Below are 25,750 nucleotides of genomic sequence, written 5' to 3'. Positions count from 1 at the left end.
GTGTGTGCGTGCGTGTGTACGTGTCAGAGAGTGAGTGCTCCAAGCATGCGTGCAAGCAGCCCCATCCTGTAGATCTAGGTATTGTGAGTTGAGTTAGTATCTGTGAGCGGAAACCCCAACCTTCCACTTTTAGCCCGTGTCCCTTTCTGCAGAACAGACCAGCTAGCAGTCGTGGTGGTCGGAACAGAACAGTTACTTCCCCCGAAACAAAGACTCACAGCATGTTATTTATGCCTGACCCAAAAAACTACAGACAGCGGGGTTGCGTCCTAAATGGCAACTTATTCCTTTCATAGAGCCCTATGGGCACCGGTCAAAAGTAGTGTCACCTTATAGGAAATGGGGTGCCGTTTGGGACGCAGATGGGACCGAGCTCCACTGTTGAAGCATCTATTTCCAACTGAAGAAGTTTGTCTATTTGGCTGTCTGCTTCGTACTCCTCCATATAGATCATATCATTCCTATTCATTATATCCTTCACTGCCCCATAATTGATCTGGGAAAAAGGTCATACGATACGAATAGTTCCTCCAACATTTCGTGGACCTAAGTGTTCATTTGTATAGATGCTGTAAGTGTCTCTGTCAGTCAGCCAGCTCGGTCTCCGCGTCAGGGGTTTTGAAAACCACGGGATGCTACTGTGCATTTCCCCTCCGTGCTGTGTGGTTCTTGAGCAAACAAAAAAACCCGACCTTCTGACTCCGATAACACAGGATATGATGTATTCTATTTCCTCTCAATGGGTGTCTTCTCTTCAGGGGGTCTCAGAGAAAAGCAGATAGCCTGCTATCACTGTTATCGTTAGAGAATCATTCTGTGAGTAAGGTCTAGACGTTGTCCAAGTCTATTGTTGGGCAGTGCCAGTTTACTTTTTTTTTTGTGCAGTATGTTATGAAACAGATGTATCCTCACCAGGGGCCCTTTTTGAGAGGACAGCTAGGCTTAGACAAGTAGGTAGGTGGAGGTCTCTGTTTTTTTTTACAAGGACTTCTGACTCGTCACTGACATCCTGTCTGTCTACATGAACAAGGAGGAGTGTCTGGATGACATGATGGCCTCCTTGAACAATTCAACCACCCAATTATCCAAGTGAGTTCCACCTGAAATGGAATTTAAGCCTATACCTCGATGTAATCTCATGTGAAGACTTATATGTCTGAAAGTTAAGTACATAGTGGGACCTATCTTTTGTGCTTGTTTGTACCTAAAGTCTCGTCTGTCCCTTCCAGCATGGAGTTGGACCTACCTCATTACCTCCTCATCGGGGTGTCTCTGCTCACCGTCCTGGTTTTCATAGTGATGGGGACTCTGTGGCTCAAAAAGTAAGACGGCTCACCTCCATGGGTTTGTGAGAAATGGTCTGTATTCTACTTTTTCGATGAAACGTTGCGGTTTGAAGTTACGTGAGCCTCTGTGTCAGCTAGTACTGTAGGGGCGCTGAGAACAGGAAAGCTGTGTAGACTTAGACAATGTAGACTTAGACAAATGTAGACTTAGACAATGTAGACTTAGACAATGTAGACTTAGACAATGTAGACTTAGACAATGTAGACAATGTATAAGAGGAGATTCAGAAGGAGCCAAGCACTGCATCTCCCAACAACCGCAAATTTAACAACCTTCAGCAATTTTGGAATTAAATTAATAAGCGGGTACAAAAAGAGGTACAAAAAAATTGAAATCATACTGGAAAATGGTGAACTTCATCATCAGAGGAATTGTGTAATGGATAACTGGAAGAATGGTTTTGCTAACCTATTTTCAGGCAACAATATACCATCTGTGTTTGATGAGGACTTAAATTATACTTGTAACTTAAAGAATCGGTTGGAAATTGAGATGAATAGGGCTGGATAAACCTCAAACTCATTCCTGAATGAAACCTTTACAATGAAGGAAGTTGGGGAAGGCTTTTGACGAAAGCAATAACAAGAAAAGCAACAGGAATAGAGGAGCTTCCAAAAACAGTCTGAAAATCTCCTAGGTTACTGCAGACTCTAATATTTATTTTTCAAATGTGTTTTGAAAATGGTACCATCCCTTCAACTTGGTACAGATCAATCATTCTAGCGTTCCATTAAATTACAAATCAGCCTTATTAGCAGTCTATAATTATACTCTGGGATCTTAACCGGGTTCAGTTATACTCTGGGATCTTAAACAGGTTCAGTTATACTCTGGGATCTTAAACAGGTTCAGTTATACTCTGGGATCTTAACCAGGTTCAGTTATACTCTGGGATCTTAAACAGATTCAGTTATACTCTGGGATCTTAAACAGATTCAGGTATACTCTGGGATCTTAACCAGGTTCAGTTATACTCTGGGATCTTAAACAGATTCAGTTATACTCTGAGATCTTAAACAGGTTCAGTTATACTCTGGGATCTTAAACAGGTTCAGTTATACTCTGGGATCTTAAACAAGTTCAGTTATACTCTGGGATCTTAAACAGGTTCAGTTATACTCTGGGATCTTAAACAGGTTCAGTTATACTCTGGGATCTTAAACAGATTCAGTTATACTCTGGGATCTTAAACGGGTTCAGTTATACTCTGGGATCTTAACCGGGTTCAGTTATACTCTGGGATGTTAAACAGATTCAGTTATACTCTGGGATGTTAAACAGATTCAGTTATACTCTGGGATCTTAAACAAGTTCAGTTATACTCTGGGATCTTAAACAGGTTCAGTTATACTCTGGGATCTTAAACAGGTTCAGTTATACTCTGGGATCTTAAACAGGTTCAGTTATACTCTGGGATGTTAAACAGATTCAGTTATACTCTGGGATCTTAACCGGGTTCAGTTATACTCTGGGATCTTAAACAACAGGTTCACTCAGTACTTGGAAATGTCAGGTTTACTTGTAGATGAGCAGAACAGGCTTGGTAGAAACAGGACTTTATTATAAAAAGAAGTGATGCAGTCAGTCTCTTGGCCAAGAGAGACTGGCATAGTATTTATATCAGCCCTCTGATTACAATGAAGAACAAGACGTGCTGCTCTGTTCTGGGCCAGCTGCATCTTAACTAGCTCTATCCTTGCAGCACTCGACCACACGACTGGACAATAATCAAGATGACAAAAGTAGAGCTTAGAGGACTTGCTTTTTGGAGTGTGGTATCAAATCTCTTTATTTTGTACAGACCTCTCCCCATCTTTACAACCATTGAATGTATATGTTTTGACCATGACAGTTTACAATCTATGGTAACACCAAGTAATTTAGTCTCAACTTGTTCAACAGCCACGTCACTCATTACCAGATTCAGCTGAGGTCTAGAACTTAGGGAATGATTTGTACCCAAAACCAAATAGTTTTAGTGCTTTCAGGACCAGTTTATTACAGGCCTTCCATTCCAAAACAGACTGCAACTCTTTGTTAAGGGTTTAAGTGACTTCATAAGCTGTTGTTGCTGATGTGTGTATGGTTGAATTATCAGCATACATAGACACACATGCTTTGTTTTAATGCCAGTGGCAGGTCATTGGTTAACATAGAAAATAGGGCCTAGAGAGCTGCCCTGCGGTACACCACACCCTACATGTTTGACATTTAGAGAAGCTTCCGTTAAAGAAAAAACTTTGAGTTCTATTAGATAGCTCTGAATCCATGATATTGCAGAGGTTGAAAAGCCATAACACATAAGTTTTGTCAACAACAGGTTGGGGTCAATAATATCAAAGGCTGCACTGAAATCTAACAGTACAGCTACCACAATCTTCTTCTTATTATCAATTTCTTTAAACCAATCGACAGTCATTTGTGTCAGTGCAGTACATATTGACTGCCCTTCTCTATAAGCATGTTGAAAGGCTGTTGTTAATTTGTTTACAGAGAAATAGCATTGTATTTGGTCAAACACCATTTTTCCCCCAAAAGTTTGTTAAGACCTGACAGCAAGCTTATAGGTCTGCTGTTAGAACCAGTAAAACCTGCTTTACCACTCTTGGATTCGGAAGTACTTTGGCTTCCCGCCAGGCCTGAGGACAAAGGTTCAGATTAAAGATATGACAGATAGGAGTGGCTATAGTCAGCTACCATCCTCCGTAGCTTTCCATCGATGTTGTCAATGCCAGGAGGTTTGTCATTATTGATCGATAACTGTAATTTTTTTCCATCTCGCGCACTAATTTTACAAAATTCAAACTTGCAATGTTTTTCTTTCGTTTGTTTTTTTTAAGCATGAATAAGGTTACTGTTCGTTCTTGGTATTTCCTGCCTAAGTTTGCCCACTTTGCCAATTAAGTATTCATTTTAAATAATTAGCAACATCAAATGGTTTTGTGATGAATAAGCTTCTGATTCGATGAAAGATGGAGTTGAATTTGTCTTTCTTACTATATTTTTTTCCATCATTCTTTATTTTCACTGATCTTGGACTCATAATATAGTTTCTTTCTGTTGAGTTGAGTCCCATAATTTCGGCCAGTCAGGCTGCAGCTAGACTTATTAGCCACTCCTTCTGCCCCATCTCTTTCAACCATACAGTTTTTCAATTCCTCATCAATCCATGGGGCCTTAGCAGTTCTAACAGTCAGTTTCTTAACAGGTGCATGTTCATTCTTCCCTGTCCTCGGTTGTCTCCACAGAACAAAGGGGACAGGATGTAAATTATAACCCCCAACCCTAGCCTGTGGTTGACCAATTAGAATTCCTTGCAGTAAAATTGGGCCAATGGCCAAATAACAAGTATCCTGTTTCAGGCTCAATGTATAGACCATTCCGACCAATGAGATCTTGTCACAAGTAGCGATGAGTCCAGGACTGAAACCCCTACACAGATTCTAACCAGATGTTGAACTGAAAAAAATAAACGATTTCCATTGATCGTTAATTCCCGATTGACCTCTAGTCTTCTGCGTTGTGTATTATCTTAACATATTCATACACTCCCCCCTAGACCATTAAAAAAAAATATATACACTTCAAATTTATTTTCTGAAAAAATGAACAGTATAAACAGTATAAAAAACATTAGCAGTAAGCATAAAATCATTTACATTAAATACCTTGCATTTCTATAAAACACAAAGGGTATATTTTACTTGCCGTTGCAATAATAGATTTCACACAAAGTTATAGAAAAGAGGTATTAACAGGTGGGATACCACATCTGAGAGAGCATGGTTACTGCACTGAGGACAGTTTCCCACGGACACATTGACCACAATCATGAGGCTTGGTGGGATGATGAAGACCATTATAATCCCTACCACATTCTGGTGAACACCACTGACACCCACACGCACTGGTTACAATGAGAAGGTTCCTCTTGAGCGGACAGCTTGACGAAAACCAGTCAATATTCAGGTCCCCAAGAAAGTAGACCTCTCTATTTACATCACATACACTATCAAGCATTTCACACGTATTATTTAGATACTGACTGTTAGCACTTGGTGGCCTATAGCAACACCCTAAAAGAAGAGGCTTTAGATGTGCCAAGTGGACCTGCAACCACAACACTTCAATAACACTTGACATAAGTTTTTCTCTAAGCATTACAGGGATGTGGCTCTGAATATATATATATATCGGCCAGGGCCGGTAGTGGGTTTTCCAGTCCTGTGGGCGCGCTCCACCTCAATCTTCCTGTGGTCCATCTTCAATTTCTCAGAGATCATTTCCCTCACTTTGTCCTCAGACTCCGTCCAGGTCTCATGTGGAGATTCTGCATTTCCGTCCACAACCATGTTATTCCGCCTTGATTGTCCCTCGAGATAATCAAATGTATCCGTCATTGTAATCATGGGATTCACACACACACAACTGATGTCCTCTCTCAAATGACTTAAAGATTGCTGTCATCTTGCCGTTCTCCTGTTTCAACTCGTTGAGCTGACCCTGGGAGAACTGGAGACTGTTCTTCAGGTCCTGGACCTCTCTGTTCTCCTGTTTCAACTCATCGAGCTGACCCTGGGAGAACTGGAGACTGTTCTTCAGGTCCTGGACCTCTCTGGTCAGGTCGTCCATTCTTTTATTAGTTGACGCCACCAGTATTTGGACAAAACACCTGAAGCTTTGTTGTAACAACTGCTTGTAGACGCTAATTTGGTTTGTTTAAAAGATCTTTCACCTGTGATAGAGAGACACCACTGTCCTCAACGGTACATCCCACCGGCTTTGTCACGGTAGTTAGCAACGTACAGCACCAGTCAAAAGTTTGGACACACCTACTCATTTAAAGGTTTTTCTTTATTTTTACTATTTTCTACATTGTAGAATAATAGTGAAGCCATCAACACTATGATATAACACATATGGAATCATGTAGTAACCAAAAAAGTGTTAAACAAGGCAACATGCTCTTCTCAACTGTGTTTGTCCTTTTTGTAAATGACTTGGCCCAGCAAATCAAGCGTTCTAACCTAGGAGTTCAAATAGATGACACGACTTTGGGGATACTATTGTACACAGATGAAAATGTTCTCCTTCCACCCTTGACAAAGGAACTCAATGCTGTATTTAAGGATCTACCACACATATATTTAGAAACAAGTTACGATGCAATGTTAACATGATCAAACACAAGTTAAAACTAAGCTACAAAGACAAATGGTCAACGGACATAATGGCTAAAACCAAAACTCGGAACCTCCAACCAGATCAGAAAAGGCTACGATTGGAACCTTACGAACCTTGACCTTTCACCTTGTGACCAGTTGACTGTGCATGACAGAGTAAAAACATTTTTGTAAATGTATTAAAAATTACTTATTTACATAAGTATTCAGACCATTTGCTATGAGACTCAAAATTGAGCTCAGGGGCATCTTGTTTCCATTGATCATCCTTGAGACTGAGTCCATCTGTGGGTAAATTCAATTGATTGGACATGATTTGGAAAGGCACACACCCGTCTATATAAGGTTCCAGTTGACAGTGCATGTCCGAGCAAAAACCAAGACATGAAGTCGAAGGAATTGCCCCTAGAGCTCCGAGACAGGATTGTGTTCGAGGCACAGATCTGGGGAAGGATAGCAAAACATTTCTGCAGCATTGAAGGTCCCCAAGAACACTGTAGCCTCCCTCATTCTTAAATGGAAGAAGTTTGGAACCACAAAGACTCTTCCTAGAGCTGGCCGCCCTACCAAACTGAGCAATTGGGGGAGAAGGGCCTTGGTCAGGGAGGTGACCAAGAATCTGATGTTTACTCCACCAATCAGGCCTTTATGCTAGAGTGGCCAGACAGAAGCCACTCCTCAGTAAAAGGCAAATGACAGCCTGCTTGGAGTTTGTCAAAAGGCACCTAAAGACTCTCAGACCATGAGAAACAAGATTATCTAGTCTGATGAAACCAAGATTGAATTCTTTGGCCTGAATGCCAAGTGTCACGTCTGGAGGAAACCTGGCACCATCCCTACGGTGAAGCATGGTGGTTGCAGCATCATACTGTGGGGATGTTTTTCAGCAGCAGGGACAGGGAGACTAGTCAGGATTGAGGGAAAGATGAACGGAGCAAAGAATAGAGAGATCCTTGATGAAAACCTGCTCCAAATCACTCAGGAACTCAGACTGCGGCGAGGTTTCCCCTTCCAATAGGACAACGACCCTAAGCACACAGCCAAGACAAAACAGGAGTGGCTTCGGGACAAGTCTCTGAATGTACTTGAGTGGCCCAGCCAGAGCCTGGACTTGAACCCAATCTAACATCTCTGGAGAAACCTGAAAATAACTGTGCCGCGACACTCCCCATCCAACCTGACAGAGCTTGAGGGGATCTGCAGAGATGAATGGGAGAATCTCCCCAAATACAGGTGTGCCAAGCTTGTAGCATCATACCCAAGACCACTCGAGGCTGTAATCGCTGCCAAAGGTGCTTCATCAAAGTACTGAGTAAAAGGTCTGAATACTTAAGTAAATGGATTATGTGCATAATTTTTTTTAAATAAATGGCCAAAAAACCAAAAACATTTTGCTTTGTCATTATGGGGTATTGTGATGTCATTATGGGGTATTGTGATGTCATTATGGGGTATTGTAATGTCATTATGGGGTATTGTGTGTAGATTGATGAGGGGGGGGGGGATAAAACAATTTAATCAATTTTAGAATAACGCTGTAACGTAACAAAATGTGGAAAAAGTCAAGGGGTCTGAATACTTTCCTGAATGACCTGTACGACATAGTATATTTTCTGTCAGCCATTCCCATATGGACCATCTATACACGGAACATCCTCCCCTTCTGGCTGTTGTCAGGTATCGTTCCCTGAAGAGGACCATTCGGGACCTGCGAGGAGGAAGGCCTCTGGGAAATGTACTTTCCACTCCAGACTCCCCGTTCCTCTCTCCTGCTTCCCCCAGCCCGCCCCCCGTCACCTTGACGACAGAGAAGCTGGGGAAGAAGGACCCTGAGGAGCAGACATCACTACAGAGAAACAATAACAGGGCTGTCACTAACAGACTGCTTTGGAGGCCACCACAACTGGTATGCATACATTTGCTACACACACTCACACACATACACACTCACACACACACACGCATAGGACTATACACACACACACACACGCATAGGACTCTACACACACACGCACGCACACGCACACACACACACTCTCACACACACGCATAGGACTATACACACACACACACACACACTCACACACACACACACACACACACACACACATACACACACACACACACGCATAGGACTATACACACACACACACACACATAGGACTATACACACACACACACACTCACACACACACTCACTCACACACACGCATAGGACTATACACACACACACTCACACACACACACACACACACACACGCATAGGACTATATACACACACGCATAGGACTATACACACACACACACACACAGACAGGATCTACAGACAGTGTGTGTGGATGATGTACAGTAGGTAATAACCATATTGTATATCAGAAGAGGCTGGTGGGGGACGGGCTCATTGTAATGGCTGGAATGGAAGAAGTGGAATGTTATCAAACACATGGAAATCACGTTTTACTCCGTTCCCTTAATTCCATTCCAGCCATTACAATGAACCCATCCTCCTATAGCTTCCCCCACCAGCCTCCACTGTTGTATACAGTTTAAAAAGTCTACAAAGTTGAGTAAGTCTATAAACAGTATAACAACCACATTGATGTGATTTATCCCCCAGGTTCCCCGCTTCACCAAGTCAGACCTCAGTCTGCTGCAGCTCATCAAGGCAGGGAAGGAGGGAGTCTTCTACAAGGCCAGGATGACACGGGGAACCTGCAAGGGACACGGCATGTTCACCTGCAAGATCACCAAAGAGGGTACAGTAGGCTTATATTTGTCCTATTTCACACATGTACACGTGTGTATTAATAAGAATGTGTGAATTGGAAATGTTTTTTTTTGTTGTTGCATTTCCCAACTCTTGTAGAGACCCCCTCGGAGAGTGGGGCCAGGGTCTGTATAAGGAATGTCGTGTTATTTTGGGTGTACACAAAGAGACAAGGGCTCTACGCTGACCTTTTACAAGGAGAACGTATGCGCCTAAGCTGAGAAATGCACACAAAGAAATGTAGGGGCACAATGAAAGATATTTGAGGTATTAAAGCTAAAATCCTTAATTCCTCTAGGCGCACTGGTGCTTCTAAGTATAAATTCTAGGTCGCAAAGCAAAATATAAATCTACCCTGATTTGATGTTGACAAATGTTCCACATAAATATTCTGCGGTTGGTGTTTTTTGTAATGATTTAAGTGACCATTGTGCTGTTGTTGCTGTTAGAAATACTAAGGTTCCTAAGACAAACCCACGTTTTATTCGTAAGAGAAATTAATAGTTTTAATAAGCAGGCTTTCTTTCATGAATTTGTTTTATTTTGACTGGAGCACGATTGAGTTTATTCCTGATGTGGAAACTGCCTGGAAATTCTTTCATGATGTTTTTTTTCTTCCAAATAGTAAACAAACATGCCCCATTCCACAGGTTCAGAGTTATTAAAGGGAGGGGATAACCCATGGTTTTCTCCAAATAGTAAACAAACATGCCCCATTCCACAGGTTCAGGGTTAAAGGGAGGGATAATCCATGGTTTTCTCCAAATAGTAAACAAACATGCCCCATTCCACAGGTTCAGGGTTAAAGGGAGGGATAATCCATGGTTTTCTCCAAATAGTAAACAAACATGCCCCATTCCACAGGTCCAGAGTTAAAGGGAGGGATAATCCATGGTTTTCTCCAAATAGTAAACAAACATGCCCCATTCCACAGGTCCAGAGTTAAAGGGAGGGGATAACCCATGGTTTTCTCCAAATAGTAAACAAACATGCCCCATTCCACAGGTTCAGGGTTAAAGGGAGGGATAATCCATGGTTTTCTCCAAATAGTAAACAAACATGCCCCATTCCACAGGTTCAGAGTTAAAGGGAGGGATAACCCATGGTTTTCTTCTGAGCTGTCTTGTATTATTCACGACCGTAATCTAGCCTGGGCTGAAGCAAGGACATCATGTTCTGATGCTGATTGGCTTATTTTTAGGCAGTTACGAAACAAGTGTTCTTCTCAGAAGGCCAAGTCTGAATATTGTATGTCTGTTACCACTGATAACCTGAATGACCCTAGAACGTTTTGGAAGGCTATTAAGTATATGTCTGGTAACAGTAATGTTAATGAATTACCGTCATGTGATTTGAAGGACCCTGTTGCTGTATATGACAAAACTGAAATGCTGAATTGTTTCAATGAGCACTTTGTATCACCTGGTAGACTGTTTGATTCAGTGTCTTCTGTCTCTGTACAACCCTGTGCTGATGAACCAGTGAGAGCTGGTCAAACTTTTAGCTTTTTTCCATTCTCAGTGCAGGAGGTACATAAAGCCCTGAAATCCTTAGATCAGAGAAAATTCTTGGACCGACTCTCTTCTCTGTTTACATCAATGATGTCGCTCTTGCTGCTGGTGATTCTCTGATCCACCTCTACGCAGACGACACTATTCTGTATACTTCTGGCCCTTCTTTTGACACTGTGTTAACAACCTCCAGGCGAGCTTCAATGCCATACAACTCTCCTTCCGTGGCCTCCAACTGCTCTTAAATACAAGTAAAACCAAATGCATGCTCTTCAACCGATCGCTGCCTGCTCCTGCCCGCCTGTCCAACATCACTACTTTGGACGGCTCTGACTTAGAATATGTGGACAACTACAAATACCTAGGTGTCTGGTTAGACTGTAAACTCTCCTTCCAGACCCACATCAAACATCTCCAATCCAAAGTCAAATCTAGAATTGGCTTCCTATTCCGCAACAAAGCATCCTTTACTCATGCTGCCAAACATACCCTTGTAAAACTGACCATCCTACCAATCCTCGACTTCGGTGATGTCATTTACAAAATAGCCTCCAAAACCCTACTCAATAAATTGGATGCAGTCTATCACAGTGCCATCCGTTTTGTCACCAAAGCCCCATATACTACCCACCACTGCGACCTGTACACTCTCGTTGGCTGGCCCTCGCTTCATACTCGTCGCCAAACCCACTGGTTCCAGGTCATCTACAAGACCCTGCTAGGTAAAGTCCCCCCTTATCTCAGCTCGCTGGTCACCATAGCAGCACCTACCTGTAGCACGCGCTCCAGCAGGTATATCTCTCTAGTCACCCCCAAAACCAATTCTTCCTTTGGACGCCTCTCCTTCCAGTTCTCTGCTGCCAATGACTGGAACGAACTACAAAAATCTCTGAAACTGGAAACACCTATCTCCCTCACTAGCTTTAAGCACCAGCTGTCAGAGCAGCTCATAGATTACTGCACCTGTACATAACCCATCTACAATTTAGCCCAAACAACTACCTCTTTACCTACTGTATTTATTTATTAATTTATTTTGCTCCTTTGCACCCCATTATTTCTGTCTCTACTTTGCACTTTCTTCCAATGCAAACCAACCATTCCAGTGTTTTTTTTTTGTTTTTATTTTACTTGCTGTGTTGTACTCACTTCGCCTCCATGGCCTTTTTATATTTTTATTTATTTATACATCTGTTTGCCTTCACCTCCCTTATCTCACCTCACTTGCTCACATTGTATATAGACTTATTTTTTTTTTTTCACTGTATTATTGACTATATGTTTGTTTTTACTCCATGTGTAACTATGTGTTGTTGTATGTGTCGAACTGCTTTGCTTTATCTTGGCCAGGTCGCAATTGTAAATGAGAACGTGTTCTCAATTTGCCTACCTGGTTAAATAAAGGTTAAATAAAAATAAAAAATAAAAAAAGAGAAAGCCTGCAGGTCCTGATCTTTTAGATCCCTGCTTTTTAAATCTGGCAGCTGATTTCATAGCTGAACCACTTACATATCTGTTCAATCTAACCCTGGAATGTAATGAAATTCCAAAGATCTGGAAATCAGCATTTGTCCTACCACTTTTAAAAGGAGGAGATACAAGTATTTTAATAATTATAAGCCAATCTCAAAGCTGTCACCACTGGAGAAAATACTTGAAACCGTTGTGAGTGAACAGCTAAAATATTTTTTATTTACTAACTCTATTTTATCAATGTACCAATCGGGCTTCAGGAAGAAGCATAGCACAATTACAGCAGCCGTGAAGGTTTTAAATGATATTACTGAAGCCCTTGACAAAAAACAGCACTGTGTCTCACTTTTTATTGATCTCTCTAAGGCTTTTGATACAGTTGATCATGCTATACTGAGGCAGAGATTGTCGAGCGTAGGTCTTTCGGAGAATGCAGTTTGCATGGTTTGCTAATTATCTGTCTGATAGAACTCAGTGCACTCAATTTGATGGGCTCATGTCTGTTAAATTGTCTGTCTTTAATGGTGTGCCCCAGGGCACTGTACTTGGTCCCCTCTTATTCTATTTATAGAAATAATTTTGACAGAAATTTGCTAAATGCGCAACTTCACTTTTATGCTGACGATACTGTCATTTATTGTTGTGCCTCGTCTCTCTTAAAGTGGAAGAACTTGTCCCGATTGGTGTTTTTAAATCATTGATGAAGGATTTTGAGGCTGATTCCCTGACCTGACAATGTTTTTAATTTTCTGTTTTATGATTTTGTTATACTCCTGTAACTTCAATATTTTTTACTAGATTATCTGTAGTTTTTCATGTTGTCTGTAACTGTGTAATGACTTGGTGCTGCCTATCTTGGCCAGGACGCTCTTGAAAAAGATATTTAAAATCTCAATGAACCCTTCCTGGTTAAATAAAGGTTAAATAAAATAAATATGCGAGTAAAACCCTGAGAGTTCAATCTGGTTTTCACTAATAGCATCCATTTTGTCCTGTAGGTGTGACCCCTAAGCGTATCGAGATGGAGGTATCCATTATGAGGAAGCTGGTGCACCACAAGAACGTTCTCCAGCTGCTGGACTGGAACACCACTGAGGGTAAGAACAGACAGCACCTCCAGCTGCTGGACTGGAACACCACTGAGGGTAAGAACAGGCAGCACCTCCAACTGCTGGACTGGAACACCACTGAGGGTAAGAACAGACAGCACCTCCAACTGCTGGACTGGAACACCACTGAGGGTAAGAACAGGCAGCACCTCCAACTGCTGGACTGGAACACCACTGAGGGTAAGAACAGACAGCACCTCCAACTGAGGGACTGGAACACCACTGAGGGTAAGAACAGGCAGCACCTCCAACTGCTGGACTGGAACACCACTGAGGGTAAGAACAGGCAGCACCTCCAACTGCTGGACTGGAACACCACTGAGGGTAAGAACAGACAGCAGCTCCAACTGCTGGACGTCGCCCTACCCAAACGTCACCCTACTTTTATAGTGTGCTATATTTAACCACTCTGGGTGACTGCATTATTTACATTGTCTTCATATAGAATAGAAAAAGAGTGGCGCCTTATCTATAATATATTACCCACAACTACTGCAAGCTAAATTCTAGTGTGTGTGTGTGTGTGTGTGTGTGTGTGTGTGTGTGTGTGTGTGTGTGTGTGTGTGTGTGTGTGTGTGTGTGTGTGTGTGTGTGTGTGTGTGTCCTCCCAGAACCCTATGTGTTGATCATGGAGTTTGTGAGCTACGGAACCCTGCGGAGCTTCCTTCAGACCCACAGAGACAAACTGACCTGTGACCCTGAGCTACAGAGCTTGCTCACCATCGCATCCTATCACATCGCACTGGCCATGGAACACCTGCGATCCAAAATGGTACCTAGTTTCCTCCTCCTCCTCCCACTCATTTCTTATGACACCAAACAGCCACTGGCATTAACTGCTCTTGGACCAGTCAGTCAGTCAGAAACTGTTCTGGGGTCTGTGTTCCAGTTGGTGTACTGTGACCTATGACCAGTTCTTACAGACAGTAAACCCTTACACACAGCTACAGAACATCATGATAGACACAGTACAGTCAGAAAATAGTACTGTTCTGGGATCTGTCCTTACACACACAGTGTTACATACTGTTCAGGTGACAATAACTGATGTGAGATCTGTCCTTACAGGTTGTGCATTGTGACGTAGGATCTGTTCTTACAGACGGTAGCCCAAACATACAACAACAGTACATCTGATAGTAACTGTTCTGGGATCTGTCCTTAGTGTTACATACCGTTCAGGTGACAGTAACTGTTCTGGGATCTGTCCTTACAGACAGTGTTACATACCGTTCAGGTGACAGTAACTGTTCTGGGATCTGTGTTGTGTTCCAGGTGGTGCACTGTGACCTGGCCCTCAGGAACATCATGGTGAGCACGTTCCCCTGGGAGGTAAAGGTGTCAGAGTTTGGTCTGGCCAGAGACCTGACCCGCATGAAGAGCCGCCGCAGCAGTCGCAGGAAACACCCAGGGGTCAGCCACACACACACACACACACACACACACACACACACACACACACACACACACACACACACACACACACACACACACACACACACACACACACACACACACACACACACAGGGTTCAGACACACACACACACACACACACACACACAGGGTTCAGTCACACACACACACACACACACACACACACACACACACACACACACACACACACACACACACACACACACACACACACACACACACACACACACACACACACACACACACACACAGGGTTCAGTCACACACACACACACACAGGGTTCAGTCACACACACACACACACACACACACACACACACACACACACACACATAGGGTTCAGTCACACACACGCACACACACACACACACTGGCAGAAACCTGAAACCTGAAACACATATGCTGCCCTACCAAGTAAAAAGACAGTAACTGCTCAGAGTGTGGAACTGAGAATTTTTTTTGCTTTTATTTACCTTGGTTTCACAGTAACCCCCATTTTCTCCTGAACACAATACAATAGAGGCAGGATACTTGTCCACATGATTAAGCAGGTATTTAATGTAGCAAATCATTTTCGAATAAATTAGCAGTTAGTCTTTTTGCCTGGTAGGCAGTACGGGTCAGATGACCTGATACTGTAGGAAATTCATGGGGTGGGGGGGGGTAGACCAGTCACAGGAAGATTGACTATGCTTTTTAGGACAGGATTAGACTTAATCTGTCGCAGGAAACTGGACGTGATAATGGTCTCGGTGTGAGTTTTAAAGGGTAACTGTTTCCAATGTGTGGTTATGTGTATAGGAACGTGTGCCCCTACGCTGGTACCCCCCTGAGTACTTCAGAATCAACTATTACAGCTTCAAGGGGGACGTGTGGGCATTTGGCATCGTGCTGTGGGAGATACAGACATTTGGTGAGTTTCGTGGTCATAAACAATGGAAACAAAAAATGTCTAACATCATTTCCAAGCCTGTATAGTTGGCTGCCCAGTGTCCATAAGGATGACAGGCCTGATATCTTGTATTTATCTGACCTTTTTTTATTTACCCAGATAAATAAATTAGAACAAATTCTAAATTTAAATATAATTATAACACCTTGGACATAACACAGTTGGTACTTGTGGTTACCAGGCACCTTACCATACCATGACCTGGAGACATCAGAGGCCGTCGTCTATCACATCTGTGCCGGTCACAAGAATAAAGACCCCGAGGGCTGCAGGCCAGAGATGTAAGTGACCGTGACATTGTATCACAGGCTGCATCACAACCGGCCGTGATTGGGAGTACCCGTAGGGCGACGCATAATTGGCCCAGCGTCGTCCGGGTTTGGGCCGGAGTAGACCATCATTGTAAATAATAATTTGTTCTTAACTGACTTGCCTCGTTAAATTTAAATAAGTAAAAAATATTTGATAGTGTTGTGGTTACAGCAGCGACAGAGTCATGTTCAGTAGGGCACAAAACAAACATCTGTGTTCTTATTGGACAAGATTAGGTAGGACCTCTATTTAACACTAACCCTTATTGGACAAGTTTAGGTAGGACCTCTTTATTTAACACTAACCCTTATTGTACAAGTTTAGGTAGGACCTCTTTATTTAACCCTTATTGGACAAGTTTAGGTAGGACCTCTTTATTTAACACTAACCCTTATTGTACAAGTTTAGGTAGGACCTCTTTATTTAACCCTTATTGTACAAGTTTAGGTAGGACCTCTTTATTTAACCCTTATTGTACAAGTTTAGGTAGGACCTCTTTATTTAACCCTTATTGTACAAGTTTAGGTAGGACCTCTTTATTTAACACTAACCCTTATTGTACAAGTTTAGGTAGGACCTCTTTATTTAACCCTTATTGTACAAGTTTAGGTAGGACCTCTTTATTTAACCCTTATTGGACAAGTTTAGGTAGGACCTCTTTATTTAACACTAACCCTTATTGTACAAGTTTAGGTAGGACCTCTTTATTTAACCCTTATTGTACAAGTTTAGGTAGGACCTCTTTATTTTACCCTTATTGTACAAGTTTAGGTAGGACCTCTTTATTTAACCCTTATTGTACAAGTTTGGGTAGGACCTCTTTATTTAACCCTTATTGTACAAGTTTAGGTAGGACCTCTTTATTTAACACTAACCCTTATTGTAAAAGTTTAGGTAGGACCTCTTTATTTAACCCTTATTGTACAAGTTTAGGTAGGACCTCTTTATTTAACCCTTATTGTACAAGTTTAGGTAGGACCTATTTATTTAACCCTTATTGTACAAGTTTAGGTAGGACCTCTTTATTTAACACTAACCCTTATTGTACAAGTTTAGGTAGGACCTCTTTATTTAACCCTTATTGGACAAGTTTAGGTAGGACCTCTTTATTTAACCCTTATTGGACAAGTTTAGGTAGGACCTCTTTATTTAACCCTTATTGTACAAGTTTAGGTAGGACCTCTTTATTTAACACTAACCCTTATTGTACAAGTTTAGGTAGGACCTCTTTATTTAACCCTTATTGGACAAGTTTAGGTAGGACCTCTTTATTTAAAAGCCTGAACACAACCCAGGCATGCACAAGGCCCTCTGTGGAATACTGGATGAAGCCGATAGGTTGAAGGTATTCTAGGGCTTCGTCAGAAATGGCTCCCTATTCACTATATAGTGCACTACATTTGACCAGGACCCATAGGGTGCACTATATAGTGAACAGGGTATCATTTGGGATGCATACTAGCTCTCATTCTCTCTCTCCTTCCCTCCCTCCCTCCCTCTAACTACCTCTCTCTCCCTCTCACTACCTCTCCCTCCCTCCCTCTCTCTCGCTCTCCCTCCCTCTCTCTCGCTCTCCCTCCCTCTCTCTCGCTCTCCCTCCCTCTCTCTCCCTCCCTCTCTCTCCCTCCCTCTCTCTCTCTCCCTCTCTCCCTCCCTCCCTCCCTCCCTCTCTCCCTCCCTCTCTCCCTCCCTCCCTCTCTCTCGCTCTCTCTCCTCTCTCTCCTCTCTCCCTCTCTCCTCTCTCACTCTCTCTCTCCCTCTCTCCTCTCTCGCTCTCCCTCTCTCTCCCTCTCTCCTCTCTCTCTACTCTCTCCGCTCTCGCTCTCTCCCCCTCTCTCCTCTCTCTCTCTCCTCTTTTCTCTCCCCCTCTCTCCTCTCTCTCTCCCTCTCTCCTCTCTCTCTCCCTCTCCCCATCTCCCTCTCTCTCCCTCTCCCCATCTCCCTCTCTCCCCCTCTCCCTCTCTCCTCTCTCTCTCCCTCTCTTACTCTCAGATTGCAGATAATGCGAAACTGCTGGATGGAACCCTACACTTCCAGGCCCTCCTTCTCAGACATAGTGAGAATCCTGGAGAACATCATGGAGAATGATTCAGTAAGCCACCTTCCATCCACCTCTTCTTCTTCTTCTGTGGAGTTCTATGACAGTTAAACCCATAGCAATAGAATATTCTAGGCTTTTGGACTCGTCTATAGCATTGGTCACCAATTTTTTTTTCGAGTCGAGATCACTGTCAAAAAATTGTTTTTAAACATGATTAAAAAAACGTCAGCCTATGTAACCTATTCAAAACAGTACTGTAGTAATGAGGTCTGTGCAGTAGGCTATAGGCCCAACACATTATCACCACATATTGGCTTTGATTGAATTGCCCTGCCAATGCATTGTTGTTCTTCTGAAGCCATTTTTGAGGTTTTGATCCCACCAGTAATAGATCAGTGGTTGTATTACCCATGAGGCACCGCTTAGCGAACATGAATTTAAATCATTAGCTTTATATTTTACTGGGCTGATGGTGCCTGCGTCTGATGATCAGTCTCAGCGGAGGGAGGGAGAGAGCAGCAGGCTGACGGTCCGCCTTTCAACATCCCTCCTCCCTCCTCCCTCCTCCCTCCTCTCTCCTCTCTCCTCCCTCCTCCCTCCTCCCTCCTCCCTCCTCCCTCCTCCCTCCTCCCTCCTCTCTCCTCCCTCCTCCCTCCTCCCTCCTCCCTCCTCCCTCCTCCCTCCTCCCTCCTCTCTCCTCCCTCCTCCCTCCTCCCTCCTCTCTCCTCCCTCCTCCCTCCTCCCTCCTCTCTCCTCCCTCCTCCCTCCTCTCTCCTCTCTCCTCCACTGACCAATAAAGGGACACCGTCTTCTAGAAGAAACTCAAGTCGCACTGCATTATTTTTGTCTTGTGCAGAAGTTCACGAACAGAGAAAGTGAAATATTATTCAATATAAAAAAAGACTCAAGCCGTTAGTAACAACAAGAGAAGACTATCGATTACACTTTGAGACTCATTCATTACTGCTGCAGTGCTTGTTGTAGCACTGAGTGGAAATAGGAAGAACACTCATTTTATGGCTTTTAAAAGTTAAACTTGAACTCACTCATAAAAACAGCAGCTCTTTGCAGTATTCGTTGACATTTAATTTAAAAAATGTAACCTTTTATTTAACTAGGCAAGTCAGTTAAGAACAAATTCTTATTTACAATGACGGCCTACCGGGGAACAGTGGGTTAACTGCCTTGTTCAGGGGCAGAACGACAGATTTTTACCTTGTCAGCTCGGGGATTCGATTTAGCGACCTTTCGGTTACTAGTCCAACGCTCTAACCACTAGGCTACCTACCTGCCTCTAACCACTAGACTACCTACCTGCCTCTAACCACTAGGCTACCTGCCTCTAACCACTAGGCTACCTGCCTCCTCTAACCACTAGGCTACCTGCCTCCTCTAACCACTAGGCTACCTGCCTCCTCTAACCACTAGGCTACCTGCCTCCTCTAACCACTAGGCTACCTGCCTCCTCTAACCACTAGGCTACCTGCCTCCTCTAACCACTAGGCTACCTGCCTCCTCTAACCACTAGGCTACCTGCCTCCTCTAACCACTAAGCTACCTGCCTCCTCTAACCACTAGGCTACCTGCCTCCTCTAACCACTAGGCTACCTGCCTCCTCTAACCACTAGACTACCTGCCTCCTCTAACCACTAGACTACCTGCCTCCTCTAACCACTAGGCTACCTGCCTCCTCTAACCACTAGGCTACCTGCCTCCTCTAACCACTAGGCTACCTGCCTCCTCTAACCACTAGGCTACCTGCCTCCTCTAACCACTAGGCTACCTGCCTCCTCTAACCACTAGGCAATCTGCCTCCTCTAACCACTAGGCAATCTGCCTCCTCTAACCACTAGGCAATCTGCCTCCTCTAACCACTAGGCAATCTGCCTCCTCTAACCACTAGGCAATCTGCCTCCTCTAACCACTAGGCAATCTGCCTCCTCTAACCACTAGGCTACCTGCCTCCTCTAACCACTAGGCTACCTGCCTCCTCTAACCACTAGGCTACCTGCCTCCTCTAACCACTAGGCTACCTGCCTCCTCTTACCACTAGGCTACCTGCCTCCTCTAACCACTAGGCTACCTGCCTCCTCTAACCACTAGGCTACCTGCCTCTAACCACTAGACTACCTGCCTCCTCTAACCACTAGGCTACCTGCCTCCTCTAACCACTAGGCTACCTGCCTCCTCTAACCACTAGGCTACCTGCCTCCTCTAACCACTAGGCTACCTGCCTCCTCTAACCACTAGGCTACCTGCCTCTAACCACTAGACTACCTGCCTCCTCTAACCACTAGACTACCTGCCTCCTCTAACCACTAGGCTACCTGCCTCCTCTAACCACTAGGCCACCTGCCTCCTCTAACCACTAGGCCACCTGCCTCCTCTAACCACTAGGCCACCTGCCTCCTCTAACCACTAGGCCACCTGCCGCCTCTAACCACTAGGCCACCTGCCGCCTCTAACCACTAGGCCACCTGCCTCCTCTAACCACTAGGCTACCTGCCTCCTCTAACCACTAGGCCACCTGCCTCCTCTAACCACTAGGCCACCTGGCTCCTCTAACCACTAGGCCACCTGCCTCCTCTAACCACTAGGCCACCTGCCTCCTCTAACCACTAGGCCACCTGCCTCCTCTAACCACTAGGCCACCTGCCTCCTCTAACCACTAGGCCACCTGCCTCCTCTAACCACTAGGCCACCTGCCTCCTCTAACCACTAGGCCACCTCCTCCTCTAACCACTAGGCCACCTGCCTCCTCTAATCACCAGGCCACCTGCCTCCTCTAACCACCAGGCTACCTGCCTCCTCTAACCACCAGGCTACCTGCCTCCTCTAACCACCAGGCTACCTGCCTCCTCTAACCACCAGGCTACCTGCCTCCTCTAACCACCAGGCTACCTGCCTCCTCTAACCACCAGGCTACCTGCCTCCTCTAACCACTAGGCTACCTGCCTCCTCTAACCATTAGGCTACCTGCCTCCTCTAACCACTAGGCTACCTGCCTCCTCTAACCACTAGGCTACCTGCCTCCTCTAACCACTAGGCTACCTGCCTCCTCTAACCACTAGGCTACCTGCCTCCTCTAACCACTAGGCTACCTGCCTCCTCTAACCACTAGGCTACCTGCCTCCTCTAACCACTAGGCTACCTGCCTCCTCTAACCACTAGGCTACCTGCCTCCTCTAACCACTAGGCTACCTGCCTCCTCTAACCACTAGGCTACCTGCCTCCTCTAACCACTAGGCTACCTACCTCCTCTAACCACTAGGCTACCTGCCTCCTCTAACCACTAGGCTACCTGCCTCCTCTAACCACTAGGCTACCTACCTCTAACCACTAGGCTACCTGCCTCTAACCACTAGGCTACCTGCCTCCTCTAACCACTAGGCTACCTGCCTCCTCTAACCACTAGGCTACCTGCCTCCTCTAACCACTAGGCTACCTGCCTCCTCTAACCACTAGACTACCTGCCTCCTCTAACCACTAGGCTACCTGCCTCCTCTAACCACTAGGCTACCTGCCTCCTCTAACCACTAGGCTACCTGCCTCCTCTAACCACTAGGCTACCTGCCTCCTCTAACCACTAGGCTACCTGCCTCCTCTAACCACTAGGCCACCTGCCTCCTCTAACCACTAGGCCACCTGCCTCCTCTAACCACTAGGCCACCTGCCTCCTCTAACCACTAGGCCACCTGCCTCCTCTAACCACTAGGCTACCTGCCTCCTCTAACCACTAGGCTACCTGCCTCCTCTAACCACTAGGCTACCTGCCTCCTCTAACCACTAGGCTACCTGCCTCCTCTAACCACTAGGCTGCCTACCTCCTCTAACCACTAGGCCGCCTACCTCCTCTAACCACTAGCCCACCTGCCTCCTCTAACCACTAGGCCACCTGCCTCCTCTAACCACTAGGCCACCTGCCACCTCTAACCACTAGGCCACCTGCCTCCTCTAACCACTAGGCCACCTGCCTCCTCTAACCACTAGGCTACCTGCCTCCTCTAACCACTAGGCTACCTACCTCCTCTAACCACTAGACTACCTGCCTCCTCTAACCACTAGACTACCTGCCTCCTCTAACCACTAGGCTACCTGCCTCCTCTAACCACTAGGCTACCTGCCTCCTCTAACCACTAGGCTACCTGCCTCCTCTAACCACTAGGCTACCTGCCTCCTCTAACCACTAGGCTACCTGCCTCCTCTAACCACTAGGCTACCTGCCTCCTCTAACCACTAGGCTACCTGCCTCCTCTAACCACTAGGCTACCTGCCTCCTCTAACCACTAGGCTACCTGCCTCCTCTAACCACTAGGCTACCTGCCTCCTCTAACCACTAGGCTACCTGCCTCCTCTAACCACTAGGCCACCTGCCTCCTCTAACCACTAGGCCACCTGCCTCCTCTAACCACTAGGCCACCTGCCTCCTCTAACCACTAGGCCACCTGCCTCCTCTAACCACTAGGCCACCTGCCTCCTCTAACCACTAGGCCACCTGCCTCCTCTAACCACTAGGCTACCTGCCTCCTCTAACCACTAGGCTACCTGCCTCCTCTAACCACTAGGCTACCTGCCTCCTCTAACCACTAGGCTACCTGGTTTTAGAAGTTTTGAAATCTCACAGTATCAACTTTTCTGTAGCTTTCTTTTACTCCTGCTACGTTACTGCAGACAGGGTAATCTGAGTCATCCGAATGGCCAGTGGTAGGTCCATAGTGCACTTGATTTGCTCCCCCTGGGAATGCAGTTTGTAACTACCCAGCGCGCATTGCAGCTGAAACGGTTGCAACTACCGTCAAAAGTGCAAAGACAAGTAAAACATTTTTTTTTTTTTAAAGGAACACAATGCTTATTTAGGGTTTTTTACAGAAATGTTTGCTGATTTGACCGGTTGTTGACTACTGGTCTATAGGATTCTAGTTCAATGGTTGACCCTTTCACCTCTCTCTCATCTCTCTGATCATGTGGTCCATCCCAATAGAATAGTGTATTAATCTCTCTGGTCATGTGGTCCATCCCAATAGAATAGTGTATTAATCTCTCTGGTCATGTGGTCCATCCCAATAGAATAGTGTATTAATCTCTCTGGTCATGTGGTCCATCCCAATAGAATAGTGTATTAATCTCTCCGGTCATGTGGTCCATCCCAATAGAATAGTGTATTAATCTCTCTGGTCATGTGGTCCATCCCAATAGAATAGTGTATTAATCTCTCTGGTCATGTGGTCCATCCCAATAGAATAGTGTATTAATCTCTCTGGTCATGTGGTCCATCCCAATAGAATAGTGTATTAATCTCTCCGGTCATGTGGTCCATCCCAATAGAATAGTGTCTTCATCTCCTCGCCTCTTTACCTTCATCTGATATTAAAAAAGGTGGACTGACTATAGACAGTAAAACTTCCTGTAGGCATCCTGCAGGTTACACCTGTCTTGCTTACTTTAGAACCACAGCAGAGGTCCCCAGGGCAGAGGTCCCCAGGGCAGAGGTCCCCAGGGCAGAGGTCCCCAGGGCAGAGGTCCCCAGGGCAGAGGTCCCCAGGGCAGAGGTCCCCAGGGCAGAGGTCCCCAGGGCAGAGGTCCCCAGGGCAGAGGTCCCCAGGGCAGAGGTCCCCAGGGCAGAGGTCCCCAGGGCAGAGGTCCCCAGGGCAGAGGTCCCCAGGGCAGTAGCATGATCCAGATACATAGACCGACTTGCGTAGGGCTTCTTTTATTGAAATGAACATCTCTTTGTAGGATTATGTGGACGTGGGGAACCCAAGACTTCTAGGAACGGGAGAGACGGACAGCCACGACTCAACAAGCGTCAAACAGTACGTCTAGACGTTGACAACTCAGCTTTGCGATGATGCTGTATCTAAACTGATAGACTGTACATAAGATACCTGACATTGATAATGACGTCAACAATGTGAAGCTACTATCTCATGGTCACTTCAAATCATTTGAAATTAGATATTCTGTTAATTATACATTTTCTTAATGCCGCTATTGCCACTTTTATGTAAATAAACTTCATATTCTCCAACGAGGTACTACTCAAGATGCAAGGTTCAGCAGAAGTCAAGTCATTTAAGGGTCTTGCATATGCCTTGACCTCTGCTACTATTTTCTGATTTCTTGACACATGGTTTCATTCGTCAAGGCTAACCTGACACATGTCATCAATTTGCTTTTTTGCCAAGTTTTCAACCATTCTAGAAAATTCTGAGGAAACCTTTTCCAGCTTTGGATCCAATTGGTTAAGGTGTGTTATGACGACCTGCAAAACAATGTGATTGTAAATTAAGACCGTATTATTCTGAAAATACAGTAGGTACGTATACTACAGTACAAGTATATGCATGGAGTTGAGTGGGTGCTTGATTCTGATATTTTTTCCACTACTTGATCTTTTGACCTCGCATCAGGGATTTATTCATTCCGCAGAACTGTTACAAAACGTTTTGTCTATTGCAAAATGGATTGCAAAACATTTAGCAACAGAAAAGGTTTACTCCAAACGGAAAACGCTTTGCAACAAAAACTAGAATTTCTATTGGACAAATTCAGGTAAGTCCCTCCCCGTTTCATTCCGTTTGCGGTAAACAATTTTCGTTGCAAGACGTAATGAATACACCCCAGATATTTTTCAGACCTGATATAATTAGTCAAAATACCAATTATTAGAAAAAGAAAAAAAATCAGAATTGGGCTGCCTGTGTAAACGCAGCCTAAATACCCTCGTTGTCTTATGTCCGATAGACTGTAGATACCGCCTGCACTGATTGGTTGAGGGACAATGATGTACCCTATGTAATCTATGGTTTCAATTATATTTGGTTGCTATGGTAATAGGCAGCTGCATAGTTAGCTAGTAAGTTAGCTACCTCGACAAGATTGCTCCTCGGGGGATCATTTTATAGGGAGCAAGTGTTGTCTTAAACTATGTGTACAATTAACGTCTTGCTGCAAAGAACTTAGGTCGCAGATGTAAATGAGAACTTGTTCTCAACTGGCCAAACTGGTTAATAAATGTGAAATAAATCAAATAAACTAGGCCTACGGCAGCCATTGTTGTTTGTTTACATATTCTGCATCTTTCTGAACGCACCAAAGATGGTGGAGAAATGAAAAGTTCACTCAGACCGTTAACCATTGAAAAAAAAAATCAGTTCTGGTCTACTTAACTGGGTGTGTCTCCCATAAGCACCAATGCAATAGCTGCTGGGTCTGGTCTACTTAGTTCATTGACTTTCATTGAACCAGAAACAAAACTGCGAGTGGGGTGTCTCGCTCCCTCTTCCGTCTCTGATAAATCGCACACGTACATTGGCTTTGATACTTTAATTGGTCTCTGGCTCCCCCCTGTGGATACACTTGAAGCTGTCGACAGTGTGCAGTAAGCTACACAGTTAATATACTATATATGTATTCTACATGTGTGTGTGGTCTTCCATTTGACTATCAGTTCATAGTTTTATGACTAAGTTTTCAATTCAAAGTCCAATGAACGAATTGGGTTGCACCTGTACAGCTGTAGCTACCGCATACCTAGTGGACATGTCCGGTAGACACAATAGTTACCACAAGCACAAAGTCTATAGGGGTTATATATTTACAGGAAAACTATTTATAAA

At 44.5% G+C, this 25,750-nt stretch overlaps 1 protein-coding gene across 2 annotated transcripts; it reads left to right on the top strand.

The window, feature by feature from the left end:
* The first annotated feature begins 8 nt into the window (after window positions 1-8).
* si:ch211-167j9.5 (fibroblast growth factor receptor homolog 1) lies at window positions 9-25,750 on the top strand. 2 transcript variants are annotated; one of them, XM_055880638.1, is made up of 11 exons: window positions 9-1,089; window positions 1,230-1,322; window positions 8,208-8,436; window positions 9,148-9,286; window positions 13,280-13,714; window positions 14,002-14,162; window positions 14,666-14,803; window positions 15,628-15,739; window positions 15,960-16,059; window positions 18,083-18,182; window positions 23,868-25,750. In XM_055880638.1, exons 1-11 carry the CDS (start codon window positions 1,022-1,024, stop codon window positions 23,952-23,954), a joined length of 1,662 nt encoding a protein of 553 aa, XP_055736613.1. In that variant the 5' UTR covers window positions 9-1,021; the 3' UTR covers window positions 23,955-25,750. The 2 variants fall into 2 exon arrangements, with proteins under 2 accessions (XP_055736613.1, XP_055736614.1); XM_055880639.1 differs by having other exon boundaries at window positions 13,280-13,378; window positions 23,868-25,749.

This window comes from Salvelinus fontinalis, chromosome 24 (assembly GCF_029448725.1).
Source record: "Salvelinus fontinalis isolate EN_2023a chromosome 24, ASM2944872v1, whole genome shotgun sequence".
NCBI classification, from domain to species: Eukaryota; Metazoa; Chordata; class Actinopteri; order Salmoniformes; family Salmonidae; genus Salvelinus; species Salvelinus fontinalis.
The sequence above is the reverse complement of the archived record's forward strand: the minus strand, read 5'-3'. Positions and strand labels throughout refer to the sequence as shown.

What these genes read in the sequence shown, in the direction of transcription:
- si:ch211-167j9.5 (XM_055880638.1), top strand. Translation starts at nt 1,022, where the DNA reads ATGAACAAGGAGGAGTGTCTGGATGACATGATGGCCTCCTTGAACAAT. An exon ending in TTTGGAGGCCACCACAACTG is followed by an intron (nt 8,437 to 9,147) that starts GTATGCATACAT and finishes TTTATCCCCCAG; the next exon opens with GTTCCCCGCTTCACCAAGTC. An exon ending in ACATCATGGAGAATGATTCA is followed by an intron (nt 18,183 to 23,867) that starts GTAAGCCACCTT and finishes ATCTCTTTGTAG; the next exon opens with GATTATGTGGACGTGGGGAA.